This window comes from Daldinia childiae (assembly GCF_008694065.1).
Source record: "Daldinia childiae strain JS-1345 chromosome Unknown Scaffold14, whole genome shotgun sequence".
Lineage (NCBI taxonomy): Eukaryota > Fungi > Ascomycota > Sordariomycetes > Xylariales > Hypoxylaceae > Daldinia > Daldinia childiae.
This window is the reverse complement of record NW_022984655.1, coordinates 383,985-408,465: the sequence shown is the minus strand read 5'-3', so window position 1 is coordinate 408,465 and position 24,481 is coordinate 383,985. Positions and strand designations below refer to the sequence as shown.

The 24,481-nt window shown below is 45.3% G+C and overlaps 8 protein-coding genes across 8 annotated transcripts; 4 read left to right on the top strand and 4 right to left on the bottom strand.

Annotated features, from left to right (window-relative positions):
- Window positions 1-390: 390 nt before the first annotated feature.
- Window positions 391-2,397, top strand: GL218_08855 (putative aspartic-type endopeptidase protein; the record flags this gene model as incomplete). The annotated part of the gene is made up of 1 exon (XM_033585668.1): window positions 391-2,397. The coding sequence occupies one exon, from the start codon at window positions 391-393 to the stop codon at window positions 2,395-2,397; it is 2,007 nt and encodes a 668-aa protein (XP_033440207.1).
- A 2,415-nt stretch (window positions 2,398-4,812) lies between these two features.
- On the top strand, window positions 4,813-5,337 carry GL218_08853 (uncharacterized protein; the record flags this gene model as incomplete). Its single annotated transcript, XM_033585666.1, has 1 exon — window positions 4,813-5,337. One exon carries the CDS (start codon window positions 4,813-4,815, stop codon window positions 5,335-5,337), a length of 525 nt encoding a protein of 174 aa, XP_033440209.1.
- On the bottom strand, window positions 4,902-5,309 carry GL218_08854 (uncharacterized protein; the record flags this gene model as incomplete). Its single annotated transcript, XM_033585667.1, has 2 exons — window positions 4,902-5,159; window positions 5,220-5,309. 2 exons carry the CDS (start codon window positions 5,307-5,309, stop codon window positions 4,902-4,904), a joined length of 348 nt encoding a protein of 115 aa, XP_033440208.1.
- Window positions 5,338-8,907: 3,570 nt separating the features above from the next.
- GL218_08852 (Trihydrophobin) lies at window positions 8,908-9,207 on the bottom strand (the record flags this gene model as incomplete). The annotated part of the gene is made up of 1 exon (XM_033585665.1): window positions 8,908-9,207. One exon carries the CDS (start codon window positions 9,205-9,207, stop codon window positions 8,908-8,910), a length of 300 nt encoding a protein of 99 aa, XP_033440210.1.
- Window positions 9,208-12,295: 3,088 nt separating this feature from the next.
- Window positions 12,296-13,867, bottom strand: GL218_08851 (26S protease regulatory subunit 6A; the record flags this gene model as incomplete). The annotated part of the gene is made up of 4 exons (XM_033585664.1): window positions 12,296-12,316; window positions 12,376-13,010; window positions 13,069-13,484; window positions 13,536-13,867. 4 exons carry the CDS (start codon window positions 13,865-13,867, stop codon window positions 12,296-12,298), a joined length of 1,404 nt encoding a protein of 467 aa, XP_033440211.1.
- Window positions 13,868-14,578: 711 nt separating this feature from the next.
- On the top strand, window positions 14,579-15,219 carry GL218_08850 (uncharacterized protein; the record flags this gene model as incomplete). The annotated part of the gene is made up of 2 exons (XM_033585663.1): window positions 14,579-14,645; window positions 14,702-15,219. 2 exons carry the CDS (start codon window positions 14,579-14,581, stop codon window positions 15,217-15,219), a joined length of 585 nt encoding a protein of 194 aa, XP_033440212.1.
- An 846-nt stretch (window positions 15,220-16,065) lies between these two features.
- GL218_08849 (N-alpha-acetyltransferase 16, NatA auxiliary subunit) lies at window positions 16,066-18,666 on the top strand (the record flags this gene model as incomplete). The annotated part of the gene is made up of 3 exons (XM_033585662.1): window positions 16,066-16,966; window positions 17,024-18,160; window positions 18,221-18,666. The coding sequence occupies 3 exons, from the start codon at window positions 16,066-16,068 to the stop codon at window positions 18,664-18,666; spliced, it is 2,484 nt and encodes an 827-aa protein (XP_033440277.1).
- A 3,859-nt stretch (window positions 18,667-22,525) lies between these two features.
- GL218_08848 (SWM histone demethylase complex subunit phf2) lies at window positions 22,526-24,130 on the bottom strand (the record flags this gene model as incomplete). Its single annotated transcript, XM_033585661.1, has 2 exons — window positions 22,526-22,990; window positions 23,078-24,130. 2 exons carry the CDS (start codon window positions 24,128-24,130, stop codon window positions 22,526-22,528), a joined length of 1,518 nt encoding a protein of 505 aa, XP_033440276.1.
- Window positions 24,131-24,481: the final 351 nt, after the last annotated feature.

Sequence of the window (24,481 nt, the reverse complement as noted above, 5' to 3'; positions counted from 1 at the left end):
GTGGGACGCAACCCTGAAAAGTCTCACGATCCACAGCCTCATCTCCCTGTCTGCTTGAATATTCTTGGGTAGGACTTGTCTTAGCCTAGATAGTTTAGCGGCAGCTTTCCGTAAGCGCCTAATGGATCCTATACTCAGTAGAGTATACCTGCTGCAATACATGTACTGTACTTTTCGTATGGAACATACAAGGCGGACTTTGTCTCCAGTCGAGCGTTCCTGGTGCTGGTATAGTGATGATCCCATCCCATCCGCTCTTTACTCACATTCCTTCTTTAATGTCAGTCTTTCTTAATTCTCCTCTTTGATAGCGGCTTCGAGTGTTGTCTTGGACCAAGCCGCAAAATAGTGCGTTGTCTGTACCGCACTTTTGCGTACTTCTAGCTAGCCATGGCTTCTACACGATCTTTACCTATATCCTTTCTTTTCTATCTAGCGGTCTTTAGACTCGTTGAGGCGGACACAAAGCCTATCGCGGCGAAATGGTCTAGCTCGACGTTTGGACCTGATGGTCCTTGGCCGGCGATTGAGGTGACAATGGGTAGCGAGCAGAAGATATCGATGTACCCAGGGCGGGAATTTCAAACCTTTCTCCTGACAAGCGATTACTGTAACCAAAATACGACGATTCCGTGTTATGCTAACCAAGCCGGACTCTACAACGACGCTCAGTCGCAGGTGGATACTACGGGGTCAACAGGTTCGATTCAATATCAGTCAAATCCAGACTATATGCAAGGTGTGGAAGTGCTTGGCGAAACGACGAAGTCGTGGATCGACAGGATGGAATTTGGAGGCAAGACGATAGAGAACGTCTCGCTGGCTCTGTTGAGCGAGTCATATATGGCTTATCCAAATGGACAGTGGTATCCTTTGACCGTAGGCTGCTTGGGGATAGGGGCTCCAGCAACAGTCAACCAATCTTTCTCTAGCAACTATGGGCCGCCTATCAATGCTAGTCTCGCTCCTGGATATTTATGGTCGCATAACATAACCGCATCCAATTCTTTCGGCATGCATATGGGATCCGCAAACCCCCGGATGCCGGGTTCGTTTTACTTTGGCGGTTACGATCAGAATCGAATCGTAGGAGATATTCTTACGTACTCCGATGACTATACGAAAGATATCACTCTAAAAGACATCAGCATCAAAGTGATAGATGGGTCTTCGCCATGGAAGTTTGAATCTTTGGGTGGTCTCCTCGCAGCCGACAACTCATCCATTACTTCTGGGGGTGTCCAAGTCTCTGTCGATGGTTGTTCTCCTTACCTGTCGCTCCCTAAGTCGACGTGCGATGCTATTGCGAAGAACCTACCCGTGACGTACAATGAGGACCTCGGTTTATATTTCTGGAACACCGACGAGCCAAAATACACGCAAATTATTAATTCAGCTTCTGTCTTGGAGTTCGTTTTTATAGGCGACTCGAACACGAAGAACGTTTCCATCTCCGTTCCCTTTCGACATTTAAATCTTACGCTAACAGCACCATTGACCGACAAGCCAACGCAATATTTCCCATGTTATACAGGTCCTGCTAAGATCTACACTCTTGGCCGTGCCTTTCTCCAGGATGCATTTGTTGGTGCAAATTGGGGTACTAAATCGTGGTGGCTTGCCCAAGCACCTGGTCCTAACATACCAGCTCCCTCCGTTGTTGAGCTTGCAGACGGTGGTTCAATCAAGGCTAGCTCAAACGACTGGAAAGAATCATGGTCAGGATCCTGGACAGCTCTTAAGCCTAGCGATGTAGAAAGCTCGGCTACTGTAAGCCCTCCTACTGCAACTAACGCAGCCACCCAAGAAACTGCTGTCCCGGTGGCTGGTCTTTCGACAGGAGCTAAGGCTGCTATCGGAGTGTGTGTTAGTGTCGCAGGATTAGCATTGATCGCTGCTCTCGCTTTCTTTTTCCTACGCCGTCGCAAGGCACCTGCTCCCGAAGGCCCGGCCCCTAATACGACATATGCGGCTCATAATAACCCTGAGCAAGGATACTACGCGCCTGTCAAAAATCCCAGCTCGCCGGGCATTTCAGAGATGTCTGCAGTCACTCCAGGGCAACCACCAGCGAATATGGCGATGTATAATCAGCAGTATTCTCAGCAATACCCGCAACAATATCCTCCCCAGCCATTCCTCCAGCAATATCCCCAGCAGTACCCTCAACAATATTTACAACCATACGGGCAGCCGTACAGTACCGAACTGCCTGCTGTCGGCAACACACCAACAGAGTTACCTGGGTCAAACACGTACATCCCACAATTACTTGATGGAACTCAAGTTTACGGTCAGACATCGCCGCTTCAAAACCACGCGCCGCCACAATCGCCACATTCACCAGGCCACGGCGCGAACCAGTCACCTACGCAGGGGCAACATGGGCAAATATGATACGGGTAATCTTGCGGGGGCTAAAGGTCGAGAAAGTGGGAAATAGACTTGGGCATAAAAATTCATTTAACTGAGAATCTGCGTTACATCGTTATAATATTCTAGGACTTTTCTTCTTTTTTATCCTGGAGTTGCATGCGATCTGTGCATAAATACGCGTGTCAGATTTTGGGACAGGCAATGAGCGGCCATTGATACCATTTGGTTGGACGGGTTTCTGATATGACGAAATATCACAGTAATGGCAATTATTCCGAGGAACAAATTCTACTATGTACCTATTATATATACTATTTTTATTTTATGACCTGATTTCCTTTGGGTTCTCTCATGTTGTCGTCTGGATAAAACTTACCCCAATCTTGAGAGCGCCTTTAATATAGGGAGCTAATAAATATTTCATCTAACCACATGGCGCTTATTTCAAACACGTTATCAAATATTGTAAGACGAAGCAAGCTTTTGTCTAACCAACGATTAACTAAGGTCAAGAGTATCAGGTAAATAAGCGCCTGGCGTCTATTTGTACTGTACATAGACTGATTGGTAAATTCGGATTCTACCCACTTGTGGGGGTTCACGGCCACTACCATAGCTCAGGTTGCCGGCTGGGGTTGGATTGCGATGTATTACCGGCCTGCCATACTGCCGTGTCACGATACCTTTTCGCAGGATAAAGCTCTTTTTATCCATCAGTCCTCAGTCCTCATGGAAATTACACAGATGTCTGAGTGCCTGTCTCGGAGTAAGCCACAATCTCCTTTCTTATGCCGTCTTCGGTCTATCTATCACGTAAGATTCTTAATAGCACATGCTAGAAGGTGAGGATCCTGGGCAATTAAAATCTATTCTTACGCGAAACGCTAAGAGAAGAGCGAGGCTCCTTTTACTGCTACCTAATGTACCAAGTAACTAACTCTGAATTACGGATAACATTAGGTACCTCCTAAGAGACATGTGATACTGCCGCTTGTCACGATAGTTATCCAGTATACAGGTTATTACGGACAAATTGTACCGGATTGACAACTTATTCTACACTACGGAGGAAAACGACTTTAACTCCATTACATAGAGTTCTGAGATCCCTGCAGAAACACAGCATGGTACAAGTACAATTATGGTTACTCCATATATACTAGACCTAAACCAGATATCGAGATCTTCTGGGGGGGCGTCATAGCTTGGCGGTCAGTCTGTCAGTCAGCAAAGTAAAACAGACGAAACAACCTGGCACGGCAGCGTTGCCTCGATACCACGCTAGACCCGAACATTCCTGATCAGGCAATAATTGTGCATTATTCAGGGGTCAGGAATCAATACTCCTTGCTCAGAGCTGAAAAAAATTGCTGTCCAATGGGAGAAGAACATGCTGGGACGACGGCGACATGCCGTTTGATGTCCGCGTCTGGATATCAACGCGACGGTGAGCCCGATTGATGTCATATAATAGGTCAAGTCCCATGTAGGCTAGACCAACTGTAAGAGAGAGATCAAGAATTCTCAAGTATTTATGCGGTATCATTACCTAAATCATACCCTACCACCCAAGCCAAACTATGTATGGTATTTAGTCGGCTGTGATTTAGGTAGCTAGCGCCCAAAAAAGCTCGAGTATATTCGTACTTACGCACGTCTGTGCCGTGAGGCTGATAATTTGTCTTGCCGCCCTTATCGGTGCAGAGGACCGGACTACCTAATGTATGCTAGACTCGATCTGTCTATTGACATGACGAGCCGACGGAGGGAAACCTTGATACCCGTCAACTACATATGGGGCATTTAGCTTCACGTCCGCTTTCAAGCAGGACAAGTATTGCCCTTTCTGTCTTGAGATATGGCATTAATGAGGACTCCGGGTGTGCTGCAACACCTAAGGGTTAATCAGTTATTGAAGACTATCCGAGTGAAGTAATCATACAAGTTTGGTGTGCAAGTTGATCCCCACGTCTTTATTTAGACTTAGTTATACGTAGACGATTTCTACTACGATACCATAAGACCTGACGATAAGTTTCGGAAATAACCTAACCTAGGTATGTAGCTACAAACACTTCAAACACGTACAAGCCTTACGGTAGTCGTGATGCCATTGACAATACGCACTAGAGGGCCACTAAATACCCGTTAGAAGCGGCTCTCCAGATTCCCGTCATGTTCTCATCATATACACGCCGACATGGTTCCGTCATCTAAACGCCACAACATGGAGTCATAGAGAGCTATCTCTTAAAACCCAAGTGAGCGAGGACATATGCTGCCTCCATAGATAACTCCTGTTTAACGGTCGATCGTCTATACGTCGAAGATATTTCTATTTAAAAAAAAAACACCTTCAAGCTATCTGCGTACGTACCTAAGGACAGGTATCAAGAGCCAGGCTTTCCAGTTTGGAATTTTACCCAGAAATACATCATGCACAGAAACTTACTCTTCCTCGCGGCCCTCGGGACCGTGTCGTCGACGTGTATTGCTGCTGCCGCGGAGCCGGTGGTTGATGTTAATCACATCGTCGTCCGGCAGGATACCACGGTTACCATTACCGAAAGCTCCACTGGAGGCTCGCCAACCGACTCTTCGTCTGCTTCGTCTACCGATTCCTCGATGTCATCATCAACCGACTCGGCTTCATCTTCCTCAATGTCATCATCAGAGTCGATGTCATCATCATCAGAGTCAATGTCTTCATCGGACTCTATGTCATCATCATCAGACATGGGCTCCTCTTCCTCGACTGGCATGGGTACCATGACATCCAGCGACTACTCGGGCAGCAGCTCTAACCCCAGCTCCACGTCCAACGGCTACAGCTCATCGATGACCAGCGGCGGTTCGGGAGGCGCGGGAGGCGCGCCCGTAGCCACCGGCGCAGGACCGAGGATTACAGCGGCACCTGCGGTGGCTGCTGCCATTGGAGTAGCAGCTGCGGTTATGGTCTAGTTGAGAGCGGGGGGGAACGGATGGAACGATTAGACATCCGCTGTGGAGGAACGAGCATTTGTTCGTGGATCGCTACATGATGGGTGTATATGAGGCCCAGGAACAGTAAAATAGAATAGGGGTAACTTTGCCACATTCTCTAGACGTACTGTCAGTATGTATTAGGTACCTAGTCATAGGCTCCCGTAGCTAGCTCAGAGTTCCTCGCGGAACAATGAAGTTATTTCCCTGCTCCCTTAGTCCACCTTGTGATACATACTTGAAATCCAAAATCGTCAACTTACCACATTTGTATCTTGAAATATAATTTGAGTTCGGCGATTATTCGTCGCGGCTAATGTATCCAGCTATTTGACTGGTTAAGTGGCCGGAGTTGTTTACAGGATTCCTCAACACGTGGTAATAAGTATCTTCATGGGTATATATGTCTTATCCACTTGAAACTATCAAAGCCCCTTTAGGAAACCATACACGATTAAGATATTAGCAAATTTTGTAATCATTAATTACATTAGTATCATACCAGTAGCCCGTCCTTTATACAATGCCGAACTATATCCTGCCTGCTTATCTATACGTTGATTCAGTACATATCGACCACAAAAGTTGAACTGACAGTTTAGAAATAGAAACTGCTTCATCATGACGGGATTTGGATCTTAATCGATATCGACGTTTTAGTCCTGGGGTTAGTATAGTTCCTCATTGCATATTCCTTCCGGAACATGGCCCTGCCTCTTCAAGAATCGCCTCCGCACGTCTAACACTAGAGGGGATAATAAGCTTTCAGATGACTAGCCAACCCCGTGGGTTCCGCCGATATGATCTAACTAAAATAAAAGGTTTCGGCTATCGAGATAGAAGATACCGCCCGTCAGTAACCTTCAGGCACGCAAGATCACCAAGCGGATACATATAGGTAGGTAGGCAAGCGGCGGGTGTCACTAAGCCAGGAGCATATATTCCGAGATTATCTCCCCTTACCTACTACATCCACGTTTTTACTTTTGTCAACTTTTGCCAAGACAGTGTTCGAGTCGTGTCTTCTCCATAGAACAAGGAGATGTCAGATAGGTTAGGTAGTCAGCTGAAAGATAGAGAATCCCATTAACTCTACTGTGGAGACTAGGTATCCTATAGGGCTACAACTTACTTATATACTCGCCTCCTTAATAGCGCCATCGCAGAACATGCCTCTTGGTAGATATTATCATGTGGGGGTATACGCACGTTTCAATTCTTATAGCTCCGATATACTAGCAGCGGGATAGATTACGCTACTCTCCTAGTCAACCATGAATCGGTAGTGTCTCTCTCTTTTCTTTTTAACTAACTACCGGGGTTTAATGTCCTTGATTACCGGGAACTAATTGTTGCGCTGTTAAATGGGGTTTGCGTTCGATTTCTCCCAGAACTATTGGTATCACGCTTACGGCTTATAATCTCCGAACCTGACATAGATAGTCGAGGTTTAAGTCTTTTACCGGTGGTTGCCTTACGAGAGTTAAGGTTCAGATGATTGCAGATTCTAGTATCGCCCCATCTCTTGCTTCGACATGCTAGTGTAGATCATGTTAATGTATTATCAATACGTTATATATAAGGTAGATATAACGTGCTCATCTTGCTATTATATGAATATGTTAGTTACATATGTTATATGTTAGACCCGGGACAGAGAGGATGTCTTCTACATGAATTTCCATCATTCTTAACATACGCAATTCCATATTTGATATATTCTTGGTTACATCAACTACTATCCTATGGCTGTTCAATCGTTAGCGGTCGAGGGTTTTATCCTTCTAAGCGTCAGTTTGCTTGTCATTGGTCTCCGGTTTTACGTGCGGATAGAGGCTGTCGGATGGAAAGGCCTTGCGGCTCATGACTATCTGATGATTGTGATAGCGGTAAGTATAATTATCTAGAATGTGGTCAAGGTATAGTGCGTTGCTAATACTCGAACAAGTTTGCATATTCGGCTCTAATAGCTACCCTGTACTTCTCAATGGTTCAATGCCATGGTCTAGCTAATAGCTATATGACCGAAGAAGAGCGTATATCGCTAGATCCTGAAAGCGATGAATATTTAGCAAGGTAAGCATTTAATTTATACGTATTTTATGGTGGTGCATAGTTTATCATGGAGTCCGTACTAATTTATAGTAGGGTCCTTGGGTCTAAGCTTGATCTTGTCGATAGGATCTTGTATATAGTCGTCCTCTGGCTGACGAAAGTGGCGATGCTAGCATTCTATCTGTGCCTCACCGTAAGAAGTCTCTCTGGCGTCTGTTGGATTATATTTTTTTTAAACAAAAGTCTAATCGTATTCTTAGAATCGTCTTGGATCGTACCAAAAACGTATATGGTTTGGATTTGCCCTTCTCGGCGTGACTTGGTTGGCCGAGCTTCTTATCACATTACTCGCCTGCACGCCGATTTCTAGGAACTGGCAGATATATCCCGATCCAGGAGGTACGTTATTTCCCGGATTACTTTTACTCGTCTTGCTCGAGACTGACAGCGTATAGGGGTATGCTATCCGTCAACTTCGTTGCATAGCTTAATTTGCTCGCTTTGTCTCAACATAGGCACTAGTCTCTACGTTTTTGTTGTTCCACTGCCGGTATTGTGGATGGCTAATATCAAGCTATGGAAGAAGATAGGCCTTATCCTGCTCATCTCTGCGAACGGTTTCGTGATTATAATTTCCATACTACGCGGATACCGAATTATTGTGAGCGCGAAAGAACACACGATGGAAGGGGGCAAATGGGAACATCGGGTGTGCTTTGTGGCGATAGTGACGGCAAACCTCCCACTTCTATTCCCCCTCATTCGCAAATTCGTGATACCTCTACTAAAACCACGACCGAAAGCCCAGCCACAGATGACAGCAGGATGGGATAGCACGAGCACGAGCACGAGCATGAAACCGAAAGAACAAGAGCCAGATCGAGATGTTTGGTGGATACCGTCATGTTGCGAGGACTCTTGTCTACTAGATTCTGATACTGATGATGATGATGATGAAGTTAATATTAGAGTAGACATTGAGAGTACAGACCCCAGAATGAACGACGAACTAAGAAGCTATAGGAGAGAGATGATGGAATATGAAAGGAAAGGACAGAAATCGCCTGGATAAGGGGTCATAAGTGTATGAATTTCGGAGCTTTGGCGTGTACAGATAACCTTGGCGATTATTCGCCTACTGGCACATAAGTTGATTTTAATTGATAGAGGTTAATAGACCACGAAGTATTAGAATTAGCATTCCTAAATCAAATTCATGTGAAATAAAGCTATTCAAGTCACTTATATTGAGTGCTCAAATATAATGAGGATTACTTCTTGATATTATAACCATTGCATATGTATATGTAGACACTTCCGGTCATTCCTATCTCAAACTCCTGTATCCATCATCTAGTATTACATAGATACACATTTTATATTACACCTTTTCCCTTAAGACCTAATAGTCCGTCCCAACCGGTGTAAATCCGAATGTCATATAGTACAGGCGATCTTCTCGAATGCGAGTTGAGTCGAGTTGAGTTTTTTCGCTTATGCGGTAACGCCAGCGGGGGTCTGGCAGAGAACATCCTGTCCGAGGATGGGTAGGACGCAGCAGCGGGCGCGCTGGCCACCAGCGGCGCAGATCTCGCTGAAGTTGGCGGCGTCGGTGGGGACGGCAGTAGGGTTGGCGCAGTCGAGGTCAGCTACGCCGAGGACATCGGTCGCGCAGCACTGCGAGGTGCCGTAGAGACCGGAGCAGGGGGTGTAGACCTGGCGCTGCTCGACGGCAGGCGCGGCGAGGGCGACGCCGGCGAAGATGGTGGCGATGGCTGCGATGGAGAACTGCATTTTGGCTAGGTAGATTGTTTTGAAGTCGTAAGTTTTGAACGAGAGAATATAGCGAGTGATAGAGGTCTTGAGAAGAGGCTTTGTTGTTGTTGGTATGTGAGTGTCTTTGTGTGATAGAGTAAAGAATGTCCTAAACTACCGAGGAGACGCGAAGCTTTATAGATATCCGTGTCATACCCCCTATCCTCTCTGGACTCCCGAGTCGTCTGTTCTCCTGGGCCTTCGTCAGTGGCTATCAAGAGATGCGATGACGAAGATACTCGGCCCCATATCTCCGGAGCTTTGCTTACTTGTTTCGAGATAGCCCTACTAGAGCCTAGGTTGTACCGGGTTCTAGGATCTACGGCAGCATTGACATCAAAAAGAGATTTGGCAAGCTTGCGGATCTTAAAATGGGCTGATATAGCCTCATATTACGAAACGAGTTGATATCTTGGTGATCATACTGACATAGGATGATTGTGATCTTGTAGTGATAGGTGTGACATCAAACAAAGGCTTCGAGCCCAACTGGCCAACGAATGAGAACGAATCTCAGTTCCATATACGGAAGTCATGCCCGATACCAACTCCTTGGTAAGTTATTATCATACCAATGTCTTTTTACCACAACTTACGATGTACTTCTTATGCAGTAAACTTCGTTGGAAAGATGGATTATGACAGCCCTACGGTCATGTAATTTGCAGGGGACTCTTCGGAGAGAATAGCAACGGGGAACTGCCCAAGATCACCTACACGTATGTAGTGTATGTGACATGGCTTCTCGCGGAGGCATCCCGTTATTTGCGGAGTATCGGTCAACAACCACACCCAGGTACAGTGACGAATAGTGCATCGTTGAACGTAGTAGTTAAGGACAGGGGGGACTTATATCTGCAACTCGGCTGCAAGGGGTTGAAGGCAAGATGTTAAGCGCTAATTACCAACCTTGAGAGATGTGGTATCGTGTGGCACACATCATGACAGAACGCCACAGTTCTAGAAGAGAGAGAGATCTAACGGTCTTGCATCAACGTGCATGATAGCTTCGAGAGCTACCGCCACCATTTAGAAGATCTGGGGGAGATCGTCACTGCTAGAAACCTCGTGTCGAAAAATAGCAACAAGGCGAAGAAGCCTCGAATACCACCTTCAGCTAGCATTGAACTGCTATTCGCCGCAGTATAAGTCGACGAATAAAATCATCCATCATTATCAAGTTTGGCCTGTCCATGTCTACTAACCTAGTGTAGAGCCGCAACTACTGCAGCATCCGTCATTAGTTTGAGTTGATGAACAAAATACTCCGAAGCTGGCCCTCCTAAGCTATGTACTTGCATGAAAGATAATTAAACTCAATTCGAAGCTGGAGCTCAGCTAGAGGTTTCAGGGGTAGAGAGATCAAGATCGAATGGAAAGGCGAAGCGTGGCCGCGTCGTGTAGTCTGGTAGGTAAGTCCAGGAACGACAAGCTCGAAAAATCAAGGAAGACGCGAAGGTGATCGCCAACGGCACTTCCGCATCGAGCAATCGAACCTAGGACAAGTGCGTCAATGCGTTACCCAACTAGACCAACGGTGGCAATAGTTACTAAGACTCGACTGTAACTTACCTATTTACAAGACGTAGCGAGTATTTTGAATAAGGATTTTTAATCCTAGGCATGATAACTTAGGTACCTAATGCTATGATTCTTCCTTACAATAACTTGATGGATAATACAAACGACCGCTTTACCGTTGAAGCGCAGCCGGTAGCCGTCTTGGCAACTCCGTCATTTATCCATTCCACCCGGGGGTTCCTTAGATCGATATTTAGGGCTAGCTGAGTTAACAGGGTTACATTCAGATTCAAGAATGTCTTTGTAGAAATCGTCATTTTTGTCATCGTTTTAGTTGTGAAGCCCCTGAGCTAATTTCTTAACCGTTCCAGATATCTAAAGCCCCTATTAGAAAGAATAGGTATACAACTGATAGTTACGTTGATACCAACTTGTAAGAGTATTTTCGTTGCCGCTTTAACAAGACAAATATAGCCGTCTCCATATGTTTAGTTTGATTACCTGGATTTAGTCGATGTGAGATTCGACGAAACAAAACATCACGACTTGCTATAGTAAACAATAATATAGTCCTCGTCGGTAAATTACCGAATTGGAGATATTTCCGTGCTCAACTAGTTTTATGACTTCATCTCGCACCAACGAATTGAGTTGTCACTCCATATTTGGTCTTAATTTTCAACCATGTCTATTCACGAACTAGTCAGGAACGGAGGATGGAACATCTTAGCCTGCCTCAACTTATAATATTGCATTGGGCTTCTCGATTCCAACGTTTCAAATGCCAAAGAAATGATGTAATTGACTTTAGCTATCACACGTCGAATCTTGGCGCAAGGACTTTACTTTATTTCAGGTATTATAGGTTGTCAATATCTTTGATAAGAGAGGAACATTTAGGAACTGTTATAATACTAATGTTGCCATCGATCGCAAGGATTGCAACAGTATCGCAACATTTTTCGCATACCTTTTTAATGAGAATGCTTTAAAACTATAAAATTTGGTCTTGGCAGATGAATGATTTGACTCATCTAAACCCTTAATGCTGTATATCCTATATTTTTAAAATGGCGTCAAAAAATATAACTACCCCAGTATGGGGCATGTTTTTTGACGCCATTCTGATAGTGCGGTTAGTCGTTAACGCCGACCTCATAAATACTGGTGAGGATCTAGCTACAATTCTACTTTGACAGGAAAAAGAGCCGTAAAACGCGATAAATATAAATTAGCCTATCGAGCGAGTAGTATTCTGGCAACTAAACTACAAGTATGAGGCCTGCCTTAGGTACCTACCTAGGCTTCTACTCGTGAAGTATTCAGAAGACTGACCTTAACCATACAAGCATACCTAGGAATTAGAGACAATTATGATGAAAAATGGACATGTCATGAGAGTTCATTACACTGAGAAAGGCCAGACTAAGAAATAACGGTCAAAAAACATATGGTGCTGGCAAACCGCTCTTCATTCGCGATGTACCGAGATTATATTACAAGCTTCTTCTATGCTATGACTACTATGCGCTCTAACCGAAGAAAACTATGCGTAGAAATTGACCGTCTATAGAAAATATTAGCACATAACCATAACAACATAAGGCAGATGACATTTAAACTTACCTCCTTCTTCTTGGCCTGCACCTCAGCAATCGCATCGACGTAGTGCTCGTGGCTGATCTTGTTTTTACCCATCCGTAGAGCGATCATACCAGCCTCGACACAGACTGCCTTCAGCATAGCGCCACCAAATTCGTCTGTACTTCGGGCCAGTTCGTTCCAGTTGATGCTAGCGTCGACCTTCATCTTGCGCGAGTGAATCTTGAGGATCTGAGCCCTAGCTTCTTCGTTGGGTAGAGGGAATTCTATCTTGCGATCTAAACGACCCGATCGTAGTAGAGCGGGGTCGAGGACATCAACACGATTTGTGGCGGCTAAGACCTTGATACGATCGTCTGACGCGAAACCGTCCAGCTGGTTTAGTAACTCAAGCATAGTTCGTTGAACTTCTCGGTCACCGCTCTTCTCACTATCAAAACGCTTCGTACCGACGGCATCAAGCTCGTCGATGAAGATGATAGCGGGGGCCTTCTCCTTGGCCAACGCGAAGCAGTCTCGAACTAGCTTGGCACCGTCTCCGATAAACATCTGAACTAGTTGCGGACCGGCTAGCTTGAGGAATGTGGCATCCGTTTGAGCGGCGCAGGCTCGAGCTAAAAGGGTCTTGCCGGTTCCCGGAGGTCCATACATGAGGGCACCTATTATAATATCGTGAGAAACAAGATACGCAAGGCTTTAGAATACTATGCAACAAACCTTTGGGTGCCTTAATGCCGATTTTCTTGAACCGCTCAGCCTCCTTCATCGGCCAGACGATAGCCTCGACGAGTTCTTCTATTTGCTTATCCAAACCACCAACGTCGCTATACTTTTCAGTAGGCTTCTCGTCGACCTCCATTGCCTTGACACGACTATCATACTCGGCAGGTAAAGTATCGAGGATTAGGTAGGAATCTTTGTTAACACCGATAAGGTCGCCGGGCTTGAGGGTTTCTGGATCAACAAGGCCGATCAAGGGTAAGAAGATGGTTTGTCTGGTAGAAGTTTTGATAACGGCCGACTTGCCTACCCTTGTGGCATCGAGATCGATATTGGCACCTTCTTCGGAAGATTCGGCGGTAGGGTCAAGGTCGAGAAGCTCAACAACATTACCAACGAGGTAAGGTAATTGCCTATCAAGTCAGCAACAGAGGTATACATCTAGATGCGCAGATTAGACGAACCGGTTATTTGCGATCTTCTCATTATTCTCCTTGATCCTCTCGCCCATGGTTGCTTTCTCATGCGATAACCGTTGGAATTCGCTCTTCATAATTCTGGCATCGTTCTCTAATAGACGTTTCCGAGTCTTGAGGTCTTCCGTACCAAGACTTAAGATCTCCTCGTCTAGAATCTCCGCTGCTTCGGGCTCGGCATCTTTCATTTCGGAGTCACCATCGCGATTAACTTTGTTGCCTCCTTCTTTTGATCCGTCACCCCGTCCTTCGTCCTTCTTGTCTTTGCCATCGTCAGATCCTCGGCGCTCGACGCCCTCCATATCTGGGGCGCTAGACATGGCGGATTGTGATGGTTAAGTTAATGAAATTTGAAGAGAGAGAAAATAAATCCAAATAGAAAAAAGAAGTCCGTTTGTTATGTGTAAATTTCACAGCGTTTGTGCTGTGTGGATGTTACGAGGATATGAGAGATGTTTTGATTTGAAATGCTGATGTGTGTTGAAGTGATGAATGGAGCTCCCAAGTGAGGTATGGAAGTGTTAAGTCAGTAAAGCTTTAGTTATAACTCCGAAGTACCTAACAAGGCTAACAACTGCGGGAAGGTACTTGTGGAAACTTTTAATAGCTTCCCCAGGCAGGCGTGTCGCGTAATCAGCCTGATGAATTGATCGAGGTCTTATCTCTTATCTACTAACCCACTTCCATAATTGCATATTACTATCTCGGGTATCTCGGGATATTACGCTATTGGCCCTCTATCACCTATGAGTTCCGTCATCATTTTAAACACTTACAACTAAGCCGAGTTTCCTCATAGTTTTTTAATGTCACTCTTACCTACTATTAAAAGAGAAGAAAGTTTAGAGATGGCTTTTTAAGTTACATCTATTAAGCTAATATAAGACTAATAATATCCCTTTGACGTAGTAATATATATATTTATTTATTTTTTCACCGTGGCTGGAATACTCTGGTCTCGAAGACCGGCTCCTACGACGGATGCCGCCGATGCGATCAGCGATTCTTCAAATCCTACTTCTCGCAATATCATGACAGCGCCTTCCGCTCATCCTAATTTAACGCCTCAATTCTGTTTCTCGTCCGTAGCCCTTAGAGGTACGCCCTTTCTATTGATAAATAATATATGAGCGAAAGCGCTTACTTTTCCTAAGACTTTCTCCGAATATCCCGTAGTGCGATAGACGACTCGATAACTCAAAATCTCAATGCTCTCGTAACGCCTTCTCAACCGGGGTTTGACCCCTCCTCGACCTCTGCCCGGATACCTCGAGCTTCTAGTCGACCTATCGATCCACGGGCATGCCAGGCGTTCAAGGACAAGGTCTTATTCCCTTCCTGGCAAGCAAGATCTGATGTTTTGACTTACTGCGCCTACGTTGCCACTAGTCCAGATCCAGATGATCCCGAAGTAGCTCTACGGGAAGCCGAGACCGAGAGGAATCATGAGCGGGTGGTTGATGAGAGATTAGATCCATATTCCGGGCGGTACTTCCCCCGAGAACCTCGCACGGAAATGCTGGCCAACCTACTAAGACAAGAGAGAAGTGTCGAAAATATTGTCCGTTCTCGAACGTGGGGGTTGGTGCGGGAGCGCTGTGGTGATAGCTTCCAGGATGCAGAACAGGCTCTGAACAGCTGGAGAACGGGAAGAGAGCGTCGTAGCTCATAGTTGGAACCGACTCAAGCAATATGAATCGATGTTATATTAACTAGATTAAATAGCTATGTAATGTTGCATATGCCTACGTAGGTAGGTCTTTGTATAAATCTCATCACTGAATGTAATACTATTTGCCATACTAGATACCTTATACTAGGCTTTTGTTGTGATTTAGTTATCTAGAGGTAGATTACCTTTATAGACTAGAGAAGGTTAAATAATAATCAAACATAGGTAATTTACTTGCTGCATAGACGACCCTGCTAAAATATATTCTTAAGAAGATCACAGAGAAGATAACAGCTTAGAGCACTTTATAAGTATTAATATACTTGCTCCATGTACCTGGTATCTGAAATTGAAATTCCTCGTAAGGATATATAATCGCATAAGTGAATATTTAACTCGGGTGATTACCGGTAAAATAATAACTCTAAATTTTGTCGATAGTGCTTGGATGATTATGTAAGACATCCCACTTCTGTGTGGTGCTTGCTGCTACTAAACTGAAGTAGTCGCAAAGCTCCAAGCTTTCAATATTCCCCATTTACAAATCGGCAACAATACACAATCCCACGCCCGATTTTATACCTATGACTGGTATTTAACATCTTAGGTTAGAAGGTAAACCTTTATTTGCGATTACTTGTTCCTTGCCTGGAGTAGCGACAAGGTATCGTTTATTGCACCAGTTGCATTCGGCGAATCAACTCGTTGCGCACGAGTTACATTGGACAGCTAAGCAGGAGGGCACCCTTACACTTCCGAGCGTCACTTTTCAACGTTACTCCTGAGAAAACATATCTCTTTCAACAGAGGGTTTGACGGCGGGGGAGCTTCGTATTAATACCGACCATGCCTCAACCTCTTAGCTCGAAAGAGAACTCTCTCTTTCGACAGGTCATTCGAAACTATGAAGACAAGCAGTACAAGAGGGGGTTGAAGGCTGCCGAGCAGATTCTCAAGAAGAACCCTAAACATGGAGATACAATGGCAATGAAGGCTCTGATCATCAATCAACAGGGGAAGACCGAAGAGGCATTTGCGTTAGGAAAGGAAGCTCTCACGGCCGATATGAAGTCACACATATGCTGGCACGTCTACGGACTATTATACCGCCATCAGAAGAACTTTGAAGAGGCTATAAAGGCCTATAAGTTTGCTTTGAAGTTAGAACCCGAGTCTCACCAAATCCAGAGAGATCTCGCCTTCCTTCAGATTCAAATGCGCGACTATCAAGGATACATTCAAAGTAGAACTGCCATGCTCCAGGCTAGGCCTCAACTAAGACAGAACTGGACGGCGCTTGCCGTTGCCCATCACCTAGCTGGTAACCTTTCTCAGGCCGAAAAGGTATTGACGACCTACGAAGATTCTTTGAAAGTCCAGCCGTCTAAGACAGATTACGAAAATTCAGAGGCTGTCATGTATAAGAATTCCATCATAGGCGAGATGCAAGACTATCAGAAAGCTTTAGACCATCTAGAGTCTATTTCCAAGAGCAACCTCGATCGCCTAGCGATATTAGAGCTTCGTGCAGAATATCTGGCAAAGCTTGGCAAGAAAGAGGAGGCAGCCGATGCCTACCGCGCCCTACTCGATCGCAACCCGGAACATCCCGAATACTATTCTAAGCTTGTGGAGGTCTTAGGTATTGGTGCTGATGCTGCAGCCCAAAAAGCAATTTACGATGAATACGCCGAAAAAAATCCGCGTTGTGGCGCTGCCAAGCGGTTACCCCTGGATTTCCTCGTCGGTTAGTCACGTCAATTGTATAAATCTTTGGTAGATCAAAAGCTCATAACAAATTTAGGCGACGACTTCCGGGAAGCGGCCCGCGGATATTTATCTTTGATGTTAGATAAGGGAGTTCCTTCGACGTTCGCAAACCTCAAGCACCTCTACGCCGACCAGTCCAAGAGAGATACGCTTGGATCATTAGCGCATGAGTATCTCGACTCAAAACGAGCAGCTTCAGATGGAAGTGCACCGGCGGATGGGGACTCGCTTAATGGAGAACCGGCCGCATTATATTACCTTGCCCAACACTACAACTACCATCTAAGCCGCGATCTCGAAAAGGCAATTGAGTACGTCAATAAGGGAATCGAGTTATTACCCAAGAACGTCGAGTTCCATATGACGAAGGCCAGGATATGGAAGCACTACGGCAATACTCGAAAGGCTTCTGAGACTATGGATGAAGCTCGCAAACTTGACCTGAAAGACCGGTACATAAACACAAAGGCGGCGAAATACCAACTACGGAATGACGATAACGAAACTGCCCTCAAGACGATGGGTCTCTTCACAAGGAACGATTCAACAGGCGGTCCTCTGAACGATCTGTTGGATATGCAAAGCGTGTGGTACCTGACAGAAGATGGGGAGGCGTGGGTGCGCAATGGGAGCATAGGATTGGCTCTGAAGAGATTCCACGCTGTCTATAACATCTTTGATGTGTGGCAAGAAGATCAGTTTGATTTCCATAGCTTTTCTTTGAGGAAGGGACAGATTCGTGCATATGTAGACATGATCAGGTGGGAGGACCATCTCCGCGAGCATCCATTCTACACCCGGGCTGCCCTCGGAGCTATAGCGATCTACGTGAGTATTTACGACCGTAGCCAGGCAACTAATGGCGTGAACGGCCCCGACGGTGCCAATGGAGACGAGGCTGCCGAGAGGAAAAAGGCAGCCAAGAAAGCTAAGAAGGAGGCACAAAAAGCAGAGCGAGAAGCAGCTGAGCGGGCCGCCAAGCAAGATCCTAACAAATCGAAGGGAGCGACAGCAGAGCCCGTCAAAAAGGACGACGACCCTAACGGTTTTAAGCTCGCAGCTACTACCGAACCATTGACCGAGGCTACGAAGTTCCTCGCGCCTATACTTCAATTCAGTCCGAAGTACATCGATGGGCAAATCGCCGGCTTTGAGGTATTCATCAGGAGAGGTAATTCTATAAATAGATTCCCCCCCTTTTTTACACGTTTTATATGCTAACATCTCTTAGGGAAACACCTCCTTGCTCTTCGATGCCTAAATGCTGCGTTGGCCCTCGATGCGGACCATCCCACAGTTCACGAGCAAGTTGTGAGATTCCGCCAAGCTCTAGACTCAAAGCTCGAATCATTACCCCCTAAAGTAGCTGAAGTGTTGAAGTCCGAATTCACTCTTGTAGACGCTACAGCAGATCTGAAGAAATACAACGCCAGCTTCCAAGAGAAGCATAAGAATAGCCCGCCTCATGTCATCTCTGCTGTCAAAACAGAGAGGCTCATAGGGGAAGACAAAAAGAAGACCGAGCAAGATCTCGCGGGAGTGCTCAGCCTGAAAGATGTCCACCACGAGCACGCGGAAGAAGTTTTGGCCATTCTAAAGCAGTGGCGCAGTAGCGAAGCAGATTCTTTCAAGGCAGCTGCCCATGATAAGTGGCCGGAAGTGACCGTATTTGCGTAATAGTATTTCTGAAAGGATCTACCGAACTACATATACTAGCCGCAATATCCCTTACCATCCAGTACTCGAACATTATTAGGGCAGAAAGTCTTAGAGGTAGTAATGCATTGCATCATATTCTCGGCAGGACAAGGAGACATTGAGCAGGGCTGCATAAAACTGCATTTTTTATGGACTGAAGCTTTTGCTTGGAGATTAGTTGGCAACGAAAGCATAAGATCTCTGGGAACGGAAAAGCAGTAGATAGTGGCTTGTGGATCTTGCTACACGCGAGTAGCGCAGGGAGGTTCTTGAAGAACTTCCAAAACGAAAAGAAAAACGTATGTGACGAGACTCTTTGTCTTATTTTCTCGTTAGCTGTGCTAGTCACGTAAGTTATTCGTGCTATTCAGAGCGATATATGTGACAGGGGAATAGGTGGGTTATATACCCGACCATCCTACTTCCCTTCAAGAGCCAACATATCCTATAATCTTAGACAAGAAGGCAACCCCTATCTTAACCAGACGCTAGCTATGCCTTTTAGCACGTCAGATTAAATCCCTATCAATCATCTCGGATTATCACGACTTCTTGGTTAGATTTCCCTAGGAAATAGCATCATGTTTATTGATTTGTGTAGCTAACGCCTAGGGTACGTATTGTTACTTCGTATACAAGGTAATAAATGCTTTCATCTCACAGAAGAATGCGCAATATCTCAAACTTCCTAGCACAGCCTATCTAAGAGCAAATATCCCCCTTTGCCACCCAGTATCATTCTCGCGCCGGTTACGATGTGGAATCATAGCAATCTCAGATTCACTTGATTGACGGTTGTTAGTTCCATCGGTCGGTATTGGGGTTTCAATGGTTCACCGGGGCGTCGTTCGAAGAGGTGTTTCATTAGGCCATTTATATCTCTCCACGTTACGCTAGGCCAGCAAAAGTACCTTGTGGCGAGTGGGTATACTTCTGTTTCCCAGTAGCGGTCCTTCTGTCTCATGCAGAGTGACCCCGATTCGCTGGACAGGGTACGGGAACCGGAGAGCTTGTGGTAAGGGCTATTACACAAGGCTACTAGAACCCAGGGTGATAGTGCTTTTTGAATCTCATGGCGTGAGCTCCATATAGATTCTGTGAAGAACTTAACATGATTACTAACATGATTTCCAGTAGCCCCTATACCATAAATAGAAGTCGGTGATAGACACCATTTTTGATGTAAAGAGTCTGAAATTCTTACATTAACGAGTCGGAAACCTGAGAGAAAGATATCATGCCGAAGACTTAGGTATACGCGTCCCATATTGTAACTGTCATGCCAATAATCATCGGGGTCTTCAATATCATGTAAAATTTTATGCCGTTTATTGATGTTATTGTTGGGGGCAGTGTTGGGAATTCTTGGCAGCCGGAACACAGACAGCACTAAATCATAGAAGCCTCGAGCATAGGACCGGCTCTCCTTGTTTACAGCCATAATTGGTGAAACTAGAGACCTGAAGGGTAGGACACGAAGGGAGTTATGGGGAGAGTCCTCGTCGGTAGTCTGGTTGTCGAGTAGTACTATACGCTCCGCGGATGTTTGGAGCAATGCATATTCCCAGATAATACGTCGTATATCCGAGTTCAGTTCTCCAAAGCGGAATGGAGCCATGGTGTGTTGCTCGTGTTGGGGGTCTTGGTATGTATGGTATGGCTATGGTTGATATTAGAGTAAGAGAAAAGCAGCGGGAGGGTTTCGTTTTATATGCTTGCTTTATGTAGTTCCTTATAGAGGCCGTTCATACCTCAGTAATGAGCTGAGGGCGCCATGGCTTGTTGCTGGGCAATAGGCAACCCGGGAACAATCTATAGGCTCTGATACATGCATCAATGCCCCATACAATGAAGTATCATGTTGCGGCGTTGTCAGGGTATAAGTGGCACTAGTATGAATCAGGCATAGATCTACATAGAATAGATATATAAGGGGCGCACAGCGCCCCTCGAAAGAGAGTAGAAAGGTCAAGCGTTAATAGATTCATACTACTACACGGCTACTATACAGCAGCTTCGCTGCTGCTTCTACCATTCACTCTACGTATGACAACCATCAAGGGGTATCTCTGACAGGCGTTGTGGCCAGAGCGTCGCTGATGCAAGGAATCAGAAACATGTCTATAATGTTACTGCCTAAGCTAGCATTTAGCTGAGTGCCTAATAAAATGAACGAAGTGTATACTGGTTCCTTTATTCCTATACGGAAGCCTAGAAATTACCCTACTAGAGTGAAATAGGATCTCAATAAATAGGGCTATCTACACTAGATCTCTAAGCGTGGTAACTAACCTTTTTAACTGATGAATATTAGTTATCGTATTCTTCTTGTAACTCTAATTATAAGGTATTTCTCCTATTAGGGAGTGGAAGAATATAGTTCTGTCAGCATGAATATCACTATTGACGTAGAGCTTTAAGAGTGAACTATCGAATATCAGATCTAGACATAAAGTGAGACTATATGTTTAAACACGAAAGGGTTCACCTATAATCATCTAGGTTAAGTAAGTACCCGCTACTATCAACTGTTAATAATATAAAGTACTATTCACCCCAAAGATATAATAGAATCATCTAGTCTGGTGATTCGCATCTCCGATTGGCTACTTATAGACAGTATAACTAACGGAGTCGGCTCTTCTAGATTATATACTTGAATCAATATCACGTTATACCTACCGAAAGACTAGAATAATAGTAGTAAATATCGTAAGAAGGCATATACATGTTCTATACATTAATCTAGTATATAAAAAGCTTTACTAAACCATATCTTCAGTCATATCCACCTAACAGTATATCAGGGTAAGTTAGATAGGCGTGTTATGAGGTAAACTATTAACTATATCTTTACTTTCCAAAATGACTCGATGTATATAAACGACACCGTTAAAAAAAACCCCCCCAATTATTGAGTTCAAGTTAACAATATATAGTATATCCCAGTGCATTCTAAATTCTCGGCAAAGGTACCTACAGTTACGTCCAATAAAAATGAGAACTTAGCGGCCACCACTAAGCCGTATGTACTTAAAGTAGTTTAGTATCGGCGATAACAACAATCCACCTTCCCCTCAGTCACGTTTTTGATTGAAAGGGCTGCCTGGCGAAATGGTATCGCGTCACTTTCCGGTGTTACCCTGGAACATGGTGAAGATTGCGGGTTCGAGTCCCGTGGTGGTCGTACTTTTTGCATCTCGAAGTTATCACTCTTTCTAGACTTTCTCCCCCCCCTTTTTTTCATTTTTCCACTGAGCAATGTATAGTAGTATAGTAGTAATAAATGCGCTCGTTGTGTTCTATGCTCAATGATTTGCCCTTATTTTTACCCCACTGCTTTATATCAACGCAACCGAGGAAAAGGGGTTGAACAGCCATGCACCTGAAGCTTGCCCTCTCACTAGACACAAATCTTCTAGATTAGGAACGAGTCATCGTTATCAAATCAAATTCATATTAAACTAGCCTGAATCAGTTGGCATGGTATGTACAAGCTATGGCCGAGTAGCTATAACTACAGACACTGCAAAGGGGGATGCTAACCCTTATACACAATATAATATCTGGGTAGCATTGACCGACTTTGCCTTCTCTCACGGCTCACAGACTCACGATCCCTCTCGATAAAGGGCAATCGTATACCTGGTGCTACCGCAATCATCACCCCCTGTATACACACAATCCTAACGCAGTGATTTCTTCCCACTTATGCTCGAATGAGAAACACTCCCTATAATTAGTCCATAGGCAGGGCTACTACTAAATTTAGGGATGAACTTTATAAAAGTCCGATCGTCTCTTGCTTCATCTTTGGATCTGAGTTATTGCTGCTAACTCAGACTGCCATGCCGTTCTCCGTGATCTTCTTACCCTTGGCATCGTAGGTCGTAACGCTGAAGGCTTCGTAATCGTTGTCGTCGCGTAGATCGTCTTCGTCAATCTCCAAACCTGCCAGACAACCACGTCCGACTTTCGGCCAGGCAGGGGGCACGGAATCTGCAGAGTCCTCTCTGGCTGCTTGGTCTTGGTTCTCGGCGGCAGTAGTACCCTTATTGACACTTGTCTTTACGTTCACGGATTGCGAGTCAGGTGTCGACATTTTGCTAGAGTAGTGCGTTGGGCCGACGTTGATGTTGGACTCCGCCTTGGCCCGTAGACTCTCATGAGATGGTCGCCCCACTTGAGCAGTGCCGCGTTTAGTCTCCTGAGGGAAGATAGGCAAGTCTGGATGCAGCTCCGTGCTGTACATGATGAGGTTGACAAGCTGCGCGTGAGGTACAGCGGAGAGATACGTTCGTTTCTAGGATGGCGTTAGTATTTCTGCAGGAAGAAAAAAAATATGTATATCTGCACAGATGGGTTCAATAGAATTAGAACTAAAGCTTACTTGTTCGTTGGTCTTGTTGGACCAGCTTGCGCCTTTAAACCCATCAACATTCTTCTTGCGGGCAAGATGTCTCTCGCGTTTAGCCATGCAGCGACCGCAGAACCAGGAGCGCGACTCGTTGTTAACAAATTCGTCGTCGATGTATGGGTCGTGGCACATTTGATGCCAGCAAAGATTGCAGCCATCGCAGAAGACGATTTGGTTAGCGGGGACGCTCAGTCCTCGAGTACAAACTTTGCACAGGGCCTGCTCTGCTGTACGCTTGCCGTAATTCTTGCGCTTTTGCGTGGCGGCATCGCGAGCTGACTGCTGCGAGGGGTTGTACTGCGTCGGCTTCTGCACCTGGCGGCCAGACTTCGTCATAGTAGGCATGGCTTGATTCTCCTTGGTGGTAGTAGTAACAGCAATTGTGCTAGTAGGACTTTCGTCATCGGATAGATCGCTCAGGCTTGAGGACGTATCTTCATCATCATGGTCGTCCTTACCGCGTTTGCGCTTAGTTCCGCGTTGCGACTTCCCCTTCGACTTTTGGGTTTGTGCTTTTTGGCCCCGAGATGCTTCCTTGGTTGTAGACTCGTACTTGGCTGGCGCCGGCGTCCTAAGCTGAAAGGCGTCATTCATAGGCATGCGCATAGTAGTGCCTGCAGATTGTTTCTTCGTAGTTGAAGAAGAGGAAGCGTTCTTTGGAGTAATAGTTGGCATAGGCATCGTTAGAGAAGTATTCATCGTTTTAACAAGGCGTCTCTTAGTATCCTCGAAAGTGGAATCCTTAATGCTGTTTCTAGGGAACGTTGAGGAGGCAGATGAGAGCGCTGATGATAGACTTCCGGGCTTGGAATTTATTCGCTTGAGAATCATCTGCGTTGCTGCCGAGAACTGAGGCATGTAAGGCGGACGACCGGTCGAGCTAGTAGTGCTTGGAGCCGGACTTGGTGCTTTAGGGGCTGGTGGCTGCACCGACTCTAGAGGTTGCGACGATGCCATATCTTTGGTAGCTGTCGGCGTCGCCGATATTGCGATAGCATCGCCGACCTTTTCCTTTTCCGAATCCATTATTTACCCTTTAATTTTATTTGGTTATATACATTAAAGAATACAACGGCATGAGAACACTGCCGTCGCGTCGGCGCATTAGTGGTTGATGGTTGATAGTTGATAGATAGGTGAAGTTGGCGGGAATCGTCTACCACAAAACCGCATCGAGGCGTGAGAAATTAAATTCCTGAAAAAGCCTTAGGTAGTAGCATTTGTATTTAATTCCCAATTGTTTTAATCAAAAGATGTGAATATGGTAAAATTGGTCATGAAAGATTGAAATTCATAGGGTGGAGGCTTTTGCACGTGATATTCACGTGATGGTATGATTTCCCGGACGCTCCTGCCAAAGTCATGAACAACTGTAAG